We start from the raw sequence: 14,118 nt of genomic DNA, 5'->3' as shown, positions 1-14,118 counted from the left end.
GTGTGTGTGTGTGTGTGTGTGTGTGTGTGTGTGTGTGTGTTTAATGGGCGCAAAGGAGGGATTTCCTTGCAGATCAGAGCCCACTGTTACACAGCAGGATGAGCTAAGAAAGAAAGGGGTGTTAGAGGAAAGATGAAAGAATAGGGTCGGAGAGAAAATTTCTATGTTGGGTATAGTATGAGGAGATCATATACTGAGGTTGCTGAGAGGCAGAACAGTGGGTTCAGTGCATTGCTTCAAAGATCAAGGAGGGGAAAAGTAAACCATGTTGGAGATAAGAAGGTAAGACTGAGCAGTTGGAGGGATAGAGGGGAGAATTGGTGCAGGGAGGGGAAATGGCCTTCAGGCATACAATGTATTGCACCAGAAATGAAGAGACCGAGTGAAGATGTGTGTTTTTGGAGGTGGAGGAAAGTGAGGAGCAGGTGAAAGCGAGGAGGACAGAAGCGAGACGGGGGGAGGGGGTGTCGGAGGGAAGTATTAGGATGGTGGAAATGGTTGGATATGGACTGGAGATGGAGAGAAGTTACGAAGGGACGGGAGAGGGAGACCACCTAAGGAGCGGGATTTGGGTTGAGCTGATTGAATTTCTAGGACAGAGCGAGTCGAGGGAAGGAGAGGAGATGGAGGAGGAGGAGGAGGAGGAGGATGGATGAGAGGAAAGAGGGGCCTAGCATGACTGATAAATTAGAAAGAGTAGTCAGACATTGTGGAGTGTAGGTGGAGCATCTGCACTGTGAAATAGCAGAAGCTCATTAGCTGCAAGGCGGTTGTTCGTGCATTCTTAATGTTGCGATATGGACTCGTTCGATGCATGTAGCAAAAAAAAAAAGTTCTAACAAATGTCTTGTTGATCTGTCTGTGATGTGTTTGTGCAGATAAGTAAGGTGTGTGTGTGTGTGTGTGTGTGTGTGTGTGTGTGTGTGTGTGTGTGTGTGTGTGTGTTTTAAGGAGGATCAGAAAGTGACTCATCTACTTCTTCTTCTTCCTCCCCGTGTCGGTCTCCCCTCTTATTTCCCGCTGGTTTGATCTCTCTCAGGAGTGTGACGTGGGATCGCAACAACACCACGGCGACAGGCTTCCAAGATGTGGCGAGAGCGCTGGAGCAGTAAGATGAACACAACACGCGGCAAGAAGGGAAAAAAGGGTGGGGGGGGTACACACATAAAACGGATCACTCACACACCCACATGAAAAGCAGACAACCATCTCTGTACAATGTTTACTATTACACAGTGTTTCATCACTTCTTTGACGTGCATGCCAGTCAAACTGTCATGTTTTTTTTAGAGTGTGTGTGTGTGTGTGTGTGTTTGTGTGTGCGCTGTACACGGGTGTGTGGGTGTATTTGCGTATTAGGTAATTGGAGACAACTGTTATAAGTGCCCTGGGTGTTTCCTGTTTGTTCTCGTTAAAATCACAGTTCTTGCTGTTTGTTATTGCAAGGGTAACTTAATCTTTTCTTCCCTCTTCCTCTCCGCCTAATAGCAACTTCACCCTTCAGTACATGCCCCTCCCCCTCGGTGATGTCACTCAGGCGCACCGCAGCGCCCCGGAGAGGACGGACCAAGCCCTGACCAAGGTGAGAGGAGCTTTTGTTCCTTCACTTTGTGATGTCTGAATTTGCACCGTCATGTTCTCAAAATCCTGATGACCACTGGGACGATGATTCATGGCGTTGATGAATGACTGTAATTTGCCTGTTCATTAGAAGTGATGATTTCATGCGGACGTTTTGATAGATTATTAAATTGCTGCATGGGATGTGTGCCATAAATACGTTTGCATGAAAAGACAATTACTTTTTGGGTATTTTGAGTATTTGGGTTGCAACATCTAACCAGTGCGATGCAGAAGAGATTGTGAATGCTTCTGTATCCAGTGATCCACTGACGACTAAAGTTACAGTGGCTCAGTTTATGCTGTATTCAGAGAGCAGGCACGCTTTTCAGTGTTTCTCCATTTTCAATAATGTGAAAGAGATGCTCTAGGTTAAGAGTGATTGATAAATGTAATATATTCCCATGGGGAACAATATTATGAATAGCACAAATGTCATGATCTATTAGTGTAGATATACCTTTAACACCACCAATCAATGTGATGCACAAATTGACAAAAAATTAATTGGCAACCAACTTGCTAATAAATCAATCATTTATGTTATTTTTCAAGCAAATATGCCAAACATTACATAGATCAATCTTTTCAAATGTGAGTATTTGCTGCTTTTATTTGCCTAATGTCATAATACATTGGATGTCTTTGGGTTGTTGACTGTTGGTCAGACACAAAAAAAGAAGTAAGAAGATGGAAGCTTGAGGGTATTGTTCTGGGCATTTCTCACAATGTTCCAGAATTCTATAGACCAAACGATTAATCAAGAAAATAATCTGAAAATGAATCTATAATTAAAATAACTGTGTTGCACTGCAGGGCCCGTGTTCACTACCTGTTTGTGTGAAAGGCTTAATGTGGTAAACTTGGGTTAATCATAGGTCCTTAGTAAAACAAGGGTGTTAAGGCTTTTTTTTTTTTTTTTTTCATAGTGTTGATTCGGTCCCAGGTTAATCTGTGCTGATTCTGTGATGGCAGCTGCATGTTAGACGACAGGCAACAAGCAGGCCCTCTTTGTTCATTCCTCTTGATCATGTGACCTGGAGAACATCTGCGATTCAACCTTTGTGCATTCTCACCTGAAAATGTCACACTGGGAAGTGATGGATTTCTTTCACAGCTAACATGCCGCTACTTCCTGCTGCACCGCACACGTGCTCCGAATATCGAACATGTCCTCCCCGTGTCGAAGTGCACGTTCACATTTCTTTGTTTTTTTCGATCACATTGGGGCTGCCGTCTGTTCATGTGTCCATGTGCCGTTATCTGGCTGTGTACATCAGAGGTGCGCTTTTCATACAGCCAATCAAAACGCTTCATTTCAAGCAACATTTGCATAAAGCGTTGACCTCCTGTCATTTGCATGACAGTGACATTTACTGACAGCCAGACCGCCGCCTACGACAAAGACACACAAGAGAAAAAAGAGCGTGTGCAAACATTCGACTGGATACGTGTCTTATCTTGCACCATGACGTGTTCAGATCCATAAATAAGTCTCCATTAGTGTGCTTGCTATCACTCTAGATACTGGATGGTGTGGTCCTTTCTGTCAGTACCACTGCTAACTAAATGCCGTTTGTCACCTGGCTCGTAAGCTGCAGTTAACAGAGCAAGTCTGTTGACATCGCACGTCAAACTCCCGTTTCTCTGAAGGCTCAGCTGTCAGTCACTCTCACACAACATCTCGCCTCCCCACAAGCTAGGCTAAAGGAGCATTTGAGATAGATCTCCAGAAACAAAACAAAAATAAAAAATCAGTATATTTTTACTTCAGTTGAACATATTTTGGCTTTAAGTTATTTCTAGCATTATAAATAGATCTGCTGTGGAAGTAACCTAATGTACCATTTTCTGGTTCTTATCTTAAGTGTGTGTGTATGAATATGTATGTGTGTATAAAGCTTACACTTGGGTTGAGGTTCTTGTTTGTCTGCACATTGTTTTGCAAAGCTCTTGAGTCCACCTTTCCTTGCATAAGATGATGAAGCAGGGAACACCTCCTCCTGCTGAGTCAGGAAAATAAATCAAAGGCATCCCTTTTATTTCTGGGGATCAGAACTCTCCTCAGTCTCCTTATTACCATGCAAATAGCCCTTCCTCCCGTTTCCTGCGCACTGTGCTTGGTAAACACCTGTCATCACCAGCACTCCTCTCTGTTTTTCGTGTGTGTGTGTGTGTGTGTGTGTGTGTGTGTGTGTGTGTGTGTGTGTGTGTGTGTGTGTGTGTGTGTGTGTGTGTGTGTGACAGATCCAGCGTGCCCTGCTTAGGAACAACCAGACTCAGCGTTTCTCCCAGAAACAGGCTCTCAGGCTGCACCAAGGCCTCGTCACCAGCACTGCCGAACAAGTGCGTGTCTGTATTTTGTGCACATGCTGGTGGAAGACGTTTGTGTTTTTAATGTTGGTGTGTACCGTTTGCATACGATTACATGCATTCAAGTTTGTTTAATTTGCATCTCATGTGTGCGCAGGTGATGGAGCGTCTGTGCGTGCGCGTGCAGCAGCAGTTGTGTGTCCTGAAAGGCAGCGAGGAAGGAGAGGAGGTCCAGACGGCCAGGCAGATCCTCAAAGAAGCCCGGGACTCGAGAGCTGTGAGTGGACTACCGCTTTATATCTCGTGTGTGTGTGACATCTAAACTCTGACTCGTTTTATATCTAAGGATGTGAGATACAGAAACTTAGGAAGTATGTAGTTTGTTTAGTGAATTGTCTAAAATTGTTAAAATATATAATTTATATTAGCAATGGATCACATGTCTACTTGTGAAAGGCTCGTGACAAACCCTCAGATATTTATCACCCGACTCTTTGCAGCTCCCCTCAGCTCTGCGGATCGTTAAAACATGTTTTTTTGGTTTTACAGCCCACAAATTTACTGTTTGGTTTCATTCTCACGGGTCTCACTGCTGTTGTTTTCAGCAACAAAGCTAATCAACCCACTGGATGCTCATCATCCGATGGCAGAAAGACAATGTGAGCAACTAGCTTGAGAACATATTGGAGCATTTAGCAGCTGAAAAGCCAATTCTCTCAGAAGTTAAAAGGAGAGCTAATGTTGTACTTATTTTAGGGAGTTGTACTGCACTTGAGTGTTTCCATTTGAAGCTACTTTATACTTTACATATATTATATTGAAATATTGTATTAATAAGTTGTAACTGATGACTTTATTAATGGTTATATAATTATTCAATAATAATTGATATGATAATATTAATAGTAGATCCATTATAAGCAATCAGAATAACTTTTATGTTGCCAGGTTGTGTTTTTCTTTAACGGTAACCGCGGCGCCACCTCTTGAGCTAAACCACAGTTCACAGCTCAGTTTGTTTTGTATCCTGGTTTAAATTAGCGCAGCACACACATCTCCCTTTTCTTTGTCCCTTGGATGAAACTCCTTGGATTCCGTCTCATTCACCAAATGAACTTTTCACCTGGGATAGTTCACAGAAGTGGAGAACTCTCCTTCTGTCAACTCTAATTAGACTAATGACTATTACTCACACATCAAAGGAGACTCCCAGGTGGAGCAGTGTTCCTATTTAGAGCCGTTTCTCTCTGTGATGGAGCTGAGCTGGAGCCAGATGGGCTACAATAAAGATAACCAAATGTAGGTAAAGAAACGACAGCAATTGGGGATATTTTTAAGAGCTGATGGCAATACAACTTAGCATAATTAGCACCTATTAGCTACAAATTCAAGATTTTGAGTTTCCTGTACCTTTAAGTTATAATAAGGTTCACATGCTTCTTACTGTCTAATGAGACAACATCAAAGGTTAGTGGATCTAGAGAGATTTTCCACAACCTGGCAACCCAAAATGTGTTAATTTACATCAAAATAATCCACAAAACATATCAGCTCCTAGATTATGATGATTTTGTTATTGATTAAACCAACTGAATATAATGTCGTCAAATAAGCTCCAACTGTAACTGTTACTATAACAGCACTATAATAATAATCCAACCATATATTACATAGAATATAACTTTCAGAAGCGGGACATTCTGCTTAATGACAACATTCCCTTTGACACTCGATCATTCCTCCACCGACGTTAACCTCTTCTCTTCCCTGTGTGTTTGTGTGTGCATCAGCTGTATCCCTCCCTGTGTGAGTTGGCCCATGTGTTGTCAGTGGACGGCCCCGTCAAGCAGCGACTGGACGCTCTGGCTGGAGAACTAGCCAAGGCTGCCGACAAAGAGCTGCAGGTATGTCGGTGGGGGGGGGAACTGTGGCCGTAATCGCAGACACCAGCCATTCCCCGATGCATCCGTATTTTAAACAGTAGTGGAGCTCTGGACTAGTTGCATTTAAATTGCCCATTAATGGCTTGTGGCTGTGCGTGTGCGTGTGTGTGTGTGTGTGTGTGTGTGTATATAGTGCAGGTGTGCTGACTTCAAAAGAAATGTAGCATTTAAATTCACAGCAACAGTTTAATATTTATTTTAGTTGCGTTCTGTTCCCGTCGGGATTCAGCAGCACAGCGCAGTTGAAAAGATAAAAAAGCAGCACACCCCGAGGAGGACTCTTGGATACTCTCTATTGAATTTCAACTTACTTGAGAATAATTAGCATTTCTGTTTGTGCTTTCAAATGTTTGCCGTTACGCAGAAGGCTACATTTTTAATTGGCGAAGGTCAAGATAAATATGCAATAATTCACTTCATGCGCAAGTGTCCAACTTCGGCGTGAACGGACGAAGTTGGATCTGGAAGAAGGCGGACCGGATCGTCTGAATCGTTAGTAGTTGATACACGGATGAATGTATGCTCCAATTCACATAAATAAAAGATGACGACAAGTCAGAGCAAAGGAGCTGGGTGAAAAACCTAAGCGAGCAGATAAAGAAACACCGTGCATGAATAATGAAATGCTTTGGAACCAGAGAATCCTGAATGTGTATGTATTAAGAATGTATTAGGAATGTGTGTGTGTGTGTGTGTGTGTGTGACGCATGTCTCGGTTCAACCGTCTCCAGGTGGTGGTGGACTCGATGGTGTCCCTGTGCCACGAGCTGTGTCCAATGTCCTGCTCAGCCGCCGAGAGACTCAGCATGCCTCTCTCGTCCATCTCCGAGCAAGTATCGATCCCGCGCTCCGCCATCCGCAACGCCCTCATGGAGAGAGCGGCTGAGGATATCAACAGAGCGCTGGAGTAAGGAGGATGAGTGAAGCCGTTGAAAGTCGAGCCAAGGTAGTGACTTTCATTCTCATTCCATCCTCTGTTTTCCTTCTCTCTCCTCTTTTCAGGGAGGTGAAGTTGTCTGTGGTCTCCTACCTGACCAACTCCATAGTGGATCAGATTCTACAAGAGCTGTACACCACCCATAAAACCCTGGTACTGGTAATGCCCCCTTTCTGCATGACTTCTTTGTAGAAACGTAGAGCAAACTAAGACTGCTAACCAAGCAAAGACGAGTATTTCACTAAATGTTGAACTATTCCTTAATGTTGCTCAACATAAATCTGCAATTCATAGTTTTGAGGGCAGAACAATGGGCCAACATGGCGGCTCGCACTGGACTCTCCATAGAGACGCAGCACAAGCCAGTCAAATTTGTAAGCCACGAATATTTGGATCAACTCTCAACTGAAGCAAAACAAAGATATGAGATCAAACTGCAGGTTTTTCGGCACTTGCGATCCATTTACAGCGTCCGCCGCCGTATTCACTAAAATTCCGCCACATCCATGTCAGGGCTCCACTTCGGCGATGTTTACATCTATGTTGTGGAGCTTAGACTTGTCTCCTTGTCAGTTAGTGCATCTGCATCAACCATCCGGCATTTTGGCAAAATCACTCACTTCGTAAGCAGAAGACAGCATTATTTTGCCCTCCAAAAACTATAAATGTCAGTCATTTTGGGAGGAAAGAGACCAAATCTGTATAAATGTACTCAAAGAATCACAACCCTTACATTGATCCAAACTCCACCTCCAGAAGTGATTGACAGGATGCGGGCACACCCTCTGACTTCTTTTCATTGGTTGGATGGTTTCCACACTTTGAGAGGATCCATCACCGTTTTCAAGTCTAATACCGTTCCTTGCTCCTCACCAAAAACAACAACTTATTTATGAATGATGATCCATGAGTAACCTACTGCCGCTTCTACAAAACCATTCTCTGGTTTGTGCGGTGTGTTTGTGTACGACATGATGATTCAGTACATTTTGTTAGGCAGTGTCTTTGCAGAGTAAGATGAGTCATGGATTAATCCGAACATACTGAATCTTTAAAGCGTAAGCAGAAAACATCAGTATTCTAAAAAAAAGTGTTTATGATCACACGCAATATTGATCAAATGTTGCCAGATAAGTACAACTTTGCCTCCAGCTACATCAGTGCAGTGCAGAGATGTAAGTGAGCGCCGTAGCGTCGACTAGGAAATGCCTCCAGATCACACTCAGAAGTCAAAGTCAGCACTCGAGAAAATTATAACATTTAAGATTCAATTTGGTGAGTTAAGAACCGGTAGTAGCAGAAGCTCGTTATTGGTCCCCTACAGTATGAAAGACAGTCTGTAAAATGGAGCACCCATTCAAATCCGATGCCTTGAATGCTTGAGCATCTTTAAGCGAAGTAGGCACTCTTTTTTTTCAGCTGCTGTGTCATTACCATATCAGGATGAAGGGTTGTAAGTATCGAGCAGCTTTTCTGGGAGAATATTGCACTCAGACAACAAGACAAGTGGATTTGTGTCCGTTAAGGACGTGATTGGACCCCTGCGGCTTCTCCTCTCCATAAAATTGAATTGTTTAAAATGAAGCCGGTGGAAAAAGATGCAAAAAAAAATAGACTTCTGGCAATAACACTGCCTCGCCCTGCTCTGTTTTGCATTCCATTCAGCCCGTGTCGTCGATCTCATTTTCGTTTTCTCTGTTTTGCTGCAGTGCGAGTTTGTCCTCTATCATGCCTCACTTTGCTTTAATAAACAAGATATTGCGTTTTATCCATATTCTTCATGGGCTTCGCAAAACTATAGCAAAGTATCCTCTGCTTTGATTGGGAGCTTCTTGTGTACAGCGGCGGACGCACTTGGCCTCTGAGATTGAGTCGAAGGATATTGTTCCGTGTGTGTGTGTGCGTGCGTGCGTGCGTGCGTGTGTGTGTGTGTTGCATCAGCTGAGGCAGGTGTCTCAGGTGAAGCGCTGGGATGACGTCGGGACGGGGAGACGCACTGTCAGACAGTCCAGAATAATGGAGTCTCTGGATTTTCCTGATGAGGACTTTGGCGTCAACCTGGGAATAGTAAGTGACATGCTGATGATATGTGTAAATAGTGAGTTTCCTTTTTAATCCAGAGGTACACATGTGTAGGATTATTGAGCATTACCTAGCAGTTGTTGGATGACGACAATTGTGATTATCAGTTGATAGTTTAGGTCGAGTGAATTCACTAGTTTCAGCTTCTGAAATGTGCATTGCTACTTTTCTACTGTAGCAAATCCTGTGAATTAAATACCATTTGGATTTGGGGCTATTGAATGGAGAAAGTAAGCAATTTCAAAATGTACACCAGGATGTCCTGCTGCATCAGGTCACATTTCTTGCGAGCCAGCATGCTTTTCTGGCTATTCTGACCCACAATCACCTGCACAGCAGATAAATGAGCAAGAAGGAAGTTCAAGGTGCAGAATTATGACAAATTAAAGCTGCGAGCAGCATTGGTTGGGCCCTCGCAACTTCACGCACGTCGAGGGTACTAGCAGGACTCTGGCCATGCATTTCTGTGACCATCACACTCTGCGTGCACGAGTGAGATATTTCCTGCGTAGACCAGCAGCGTAGCAAGATCATGTTGCCAGGTCTTAAGCCTCAAATGTTTTGAGTGTACATCCGATACAATCATAAATGTAAGCCTGTTAAGATCATTAAGAAAATGAATGTGTGTGAATGCGCTTCAGTGTTTGTAACATAACAGACTGTCAGTTTACTGGGATGGGGTTCAACTCCCTGCAGTGTCCTGCTGATTGTATTTGGACTTGCATGAAAGTTAACAAAACGGTAGTGCCATTTGCTGTTACTTGAACACTTTAATTTAGCACTGTTTTCATTTTAAGTTCTTCTGTAACTTTAGAGTGTAGTGTGAAGCATTCATTATAACGTTTAACCTGATTGTCATGAAGAAGCTCTGGACAGATCATTTACAGTGGGTACGGAAAGTATTCAGACCCCTTTAAATTTTTCACTCTTTGTTTCATTGCAGCCATTTGCTAAAATCAAAAAAGTTCATTTAATTTCTCATTAATGTACACTCAGCACCCCATCTTGACAGAAAAAAAACAGAAATGTAGAAAGTTTTGCAAATTTATTAAAAAAGAAAAACTGAAATATCACATGGTCATAAGTATTCAGACCCTCTGCTCAGTATTGAGTAGAAGCACCCTTTTGAGCTAGTACAGCCATGAGTCTTCTTGGGAATGATGCAACAAGTTTTTCACACCTGGATTTGGGGATCCTCTGCCATTCTTCCTTGCAGATCCTCTCCAGTTCCGTCAGGTTGGATGGTGAACGTTGGTGGACAGCCATTTTCAGGTCTCTCCAGAGATGCTCAATTGGGTTTAGGTCAGGGCTCTGGCTGGGCCAGTCAAGAATGGTCACAGAGTTGTTCCGAAGCCACTGCTTTGTTATTTTAGCTGTGTGCTTAGGGTCATTGTCTTGTTGGAAGGTGAACCTTCGGCCCAGTCTGAGGTCCAGAGCACTCTGGAAGAGGTTTTCTTCCAGGATATCTCTGTACTTGGCCGCATTCATCTTTCCTTCAATTGCAACCAGTCGTACCGCCATAGCATGATGCTGCCACCACCATGTTTCACTGTTGGGATTGCATTGGGCAGGTGATGAGCAGTGCCTGGTTCTCCCCACACATACCGCTTAGAATTAACGCCAAAAAGTTCAATCTTGGTCTCATCAGACCAGAGAATCTTATTTCTCATAGTCTGGGAGTCCTTCATGTGTTTTTTGGCAAACTCTATGCGGGCTTTCATATGTCTTGCACTGAGGAGAGGCTTCCGTCGGGCCACTCTGCCATAAAGCCCCGACTGGTGGAGGGCTGCAGTGATAGTTGACTTTGTGGAACTTTCTCCCATCTCCCTACTGCATCTCTGGAGCTCAGCCACAGTGATCTTTGGGTTCTTCTTTACCTCTCTCACCAAGGCTCTTCTTCCACGATTGCTCAGTTTGGCTGGACGGCCAGGTCTAGGAAGAGTTCTGGTCGTCCCAAACTTCTTCCATTTAAGGATTATGGAGGCCACTGTGCTCTTAGGAACCTTGAGTGCTGCAGAAATTCTTTTGTAACCTTGGCCAGATCTGTACCTTGCCACAATTCTGTCTCTGAGCTCCTTGGGCAGTTCCTTCGACCTCATGATTCTCATTTGCTCTGACATGCACTGTGAGCTGTAAGGTCTTATATAGACAGGTGTGTGCCTTTCCTAATCAAGTCCAATCAGTTTAATCAAACACAGCTGGACTCCAATGAAGGAGTAGAACCATCTCAAGGAGGATCAGAAGAAATGGACAGCATGTGAGTTAAATATGAGTGTCACAGCAAAGGGTCTGAATACTTATGACCATGTGATATTTCAGTTTTTCTTTTTTAATAAATTGGCAAAAATTTCTACATTTGTTTTTTTCTGTCAAGATGGGGTGCTGAGTGTACATTAATGAGAAATAAAATGAACTTTTTTGATTTTAGCAAATGGCTGCAATGAAACAAAGAGTGAAAAATTGAAAGGGGTCTGAATACTTTCCGTACCCACTGTATACTAATGCCCACTGACATGGTTTGAAAATCCACTGTTATCTAACTTTTGCTCTCCAAGCATCTTAGTTTGCACATATTTAGATCAGAGAAGTCTTTTTCTCATGGTGTGCCCACAAACCCTTTCAATAAGTTCAGTGTTTGGGCCGCTGTAATTATAGAATCCTGCTTACATCCGTGCTTATCAGTAGGTGGCGCTGTGACTATGAGATAATATTGGCATGCAGAAGTCCTAAAGCCATGACAGTCAACAAGCATGTCAAGTTTGGGACAGTTTGACAAAGTACAGTCGCGTTACAACAGCTTGATGGATGATGGTGAACCATGTAAAATGGCCATCACACCACATCCACGTCGTTCGATGAAACCTAAAGCTTTTAGTAACTTTTAATCGCTCAGGTCTTTAGATTGTTCTGACCAAATTCTAAGCTGATCGGATTAATTCCCTAGGAGGAGTTCGTAGTACAGCACCTGGAAATGGAAGAAAAACACGAGAAATTCATACAAAATTCAAAATTGCTGACTGCCCGTTGGGTTTAGAGCATGGTCCCAAGAGACTTTATTTTAAGTCCACATGTGATTTTTTGTAAATCTATGTGAAACGTACAGCGAGGGCTGCTTCGTTGAAATTTTGTAGGGGGCGCTATTGAGCCGATTTGCCACTCTGAACCAATAAAATCATATTATATAACTACATTTTGGGCTTTAAATGTGTATGCCAAGTTTGCTTATGTTTCGAGCATGTCTAGCCTCTCAAAAACACCTTAATTTTTCATGGTGAAGAATGCGTCGCCACGGCAACAGCTTTTCACGAAACAACAAGCTTTGATTAACTTTTCATCACAAAGGTCTTTAGACTGTACCGACCAAATTTGAAGTTGATCTGATTAATTCTCTCGGAGGAGTTCGTTAAAGTGCAGCGCCTGGAAATGACAAAAACACTAGAAATTCATAAAAAATTCAAAATGGCTGACTTCCGGTTGGGTTTAGAGCATGGCCCCAAGAGACTTTTATTTAAGTCCATATGTGATACATGTTCCAACCAAATTTCATACATCTAGGTCAAACAGACTGCGAGGGCTGCTTCGTCGAAATTTTGTAGGGGGCGCTATTGAGCCGATTTGCCACTCTGAACCAATAAAATCATATTCCATAACTAAATTTTGGGCTTGTAATCTGCTTGCCAAGTTTGCTTATGTTTCGAGCATTTTTAGCCTCTCAAAATGACCTTCGTTGTTAACGGCGAAGACTGCATCGCCATGGCAACGGCGTTCGACGAAACATCAAAAGCTTCATGAACTGGCATTATTAACTTCTTACATTTGTGTGGAAGTAATTTGATGTTGATTTGATTTACCTACTAAGAGAAACAAGCCAAAGTATAATTACTTTAACTTCCTGTTACCAGTAGGTGGCGCTATGACTATGATTCAAAATTAGCATGCAGATGTCGTCAGCCCGGGAGTCTAATCAAACGTGCAATCTGGTAAAGATCTGATATGGAGTCGAGTTGCATCAGTTTATTCGTTCATGTCGAAGGATCGAAATTCGCCGAGCCGCCACGTCGCCGCCCTTCAACAACTTCTTACAATCTTCACAATGAAGCATTATCAAGGTCTTAAGGCTGTTCTGACAACATTTTAGAGGGATCTGATTAATCTGTGAGGAGCAGGATGTCAAAGTACACAACTTACAACTTCCAGTTGCCACTAGGTGGCGCTATTACTATGATTCTAAATTATTACATAGATGTGTTCCGGGTCAGGATGTTATGACATATGAGAGATTTGGAGCAGATTCGACAATGTACGGCTGAGTTACAACAACTTCCTGTTTCACGGCGAATGGTGTTTATTTGACGCCACGCCACGGACACATAGTTCGATAACTTTTTGATCTTTGAGTAACTTTTCACTGCCAAGGTCTCAAGAGCATACTGACCGAATCTGAAGTCAATCGGGTTAAATCTCTGGGAGGAGTTCGTTAAAGTACGACGCCTTGAAATGGTCAAAAAACGTCATAAAAGTCAAAATGGCCGACTTCCTGTTTGGTTTAATGAATAACTCCAAGAGGATTTTTTTGTGCGTCTCATCACGTTCCACATACCGACCAAATTTCATACAGCTAGGTGAAACCCAATGTTGGGGCTACTCAATAGGGGGCGCTATCAAGCCAATATGTCATACCGCAGCTGGACACCCCAATCAGACTGCAATTTTCGCAAATTCTGGCTTGCGTGCCAAATTTCAGGAGTTTTCCAGTATCCCAAGCACCTCCTTTTTGCGACGAAACCCTAAAAATAATAATAATAAACATACGAAAAACAATAGGTCCTCCGCTCCGACTACGTCGGTGCTTGGGCCCTAAATAGTATATCCAAACTGAACGCATACTGCATGGGGCAGCAGCAGTGTGTACTAAAAGCAAAAAGAAAACATTATGTGATTTGGAACGCAGCTCACATTTCCCATAATCCCTGTAGCTTCCCACTGCAGAGAAGATGCTGATTTCCACTTCTTCGCACCGTCTCTCTCTTCTCTCTTTTACTGAAGAGGATAAACATGTTGGAAGTAATCTTCTCATCATCTTTGTTCCACTTTTTCAGGAGGAACAGTCCTTAAAGCAACCAAACCGATTTCCTCTGAAATACAGTCACAGCATTCTTTTTGGTTCAGGACAGTTATGGTTTAAAATGTACTGGTAATTTATTAATGTCGAAATACAATACG

General features: G+C 42.9%; 1 protein-coding gene across 5 annotated transcripts in view; it reads left to right on the top strand.

Moving 5' to 3' along the window:
• Positions 1-14,118, top strand: part of carmil3 (capping protein regulator and myosin 1 linker 3) — a 74,670-nt gene that overhangs the window by 46,398 nt on the left and 14,154 nt on the right. For all 5 annotated transcript variants that reach the window (XM_031854472.1, XM_031854471.1, XM_031854470.1 and 2 more), the window contains 8 exons: positions 1,040-1,108; positions 1,489-1,582; positions 3,868-3,966; positions 4,091-4,210; positions 5,724-5,837; positions 6,608-6,783; positions 6,879-6,966; positions 8,755-8,880. In XM_031854472.1, the coding sequence (XP_031710332.1) occupies positions 1,040-1,108; positions 1,489-1,582; positions 3,868-3,966; positions 4,091-4,210; positions 5,724-5,837; positions 6,608-6,783; positions 6,879-6,966; positions 8,755-8,880 (886 nt within the window). The remainder of the gene's footprint in view (positions 1-1,039; positions 1,109-1,488; positions 1,583-3,867; positions 3,967-4,090; positions 4,211-5,723; positions 5,838-6,607; positions 6,784-6,878; positions 6,967-8,754; positions 8,881-14,118) is intronic.

The sequence above is a fragment of the Anarrhichthys ocellatus genome, unplaced genomic scaffold (genome assembly GCF_004355925.1).
Source record: "Anarrhichthys ocellatus isolate YVR2014 unplaced genomic scaffold, GSC_Weel_1.0 scaffold15, whole genome shotgun sequence".
Lineage (NCBI taxonomy): Eukaryota > Metazoa > Chordata > Actinopteri > Perciformes > Anarhichadidae > Anarrhichthys > Anarrhichthys ocellatus.
The sequence above is the reverse complement of the archived record's forward strand: the minus strand, read 5'-3'. Positions and strand labels throughout refer to the sequence as shown.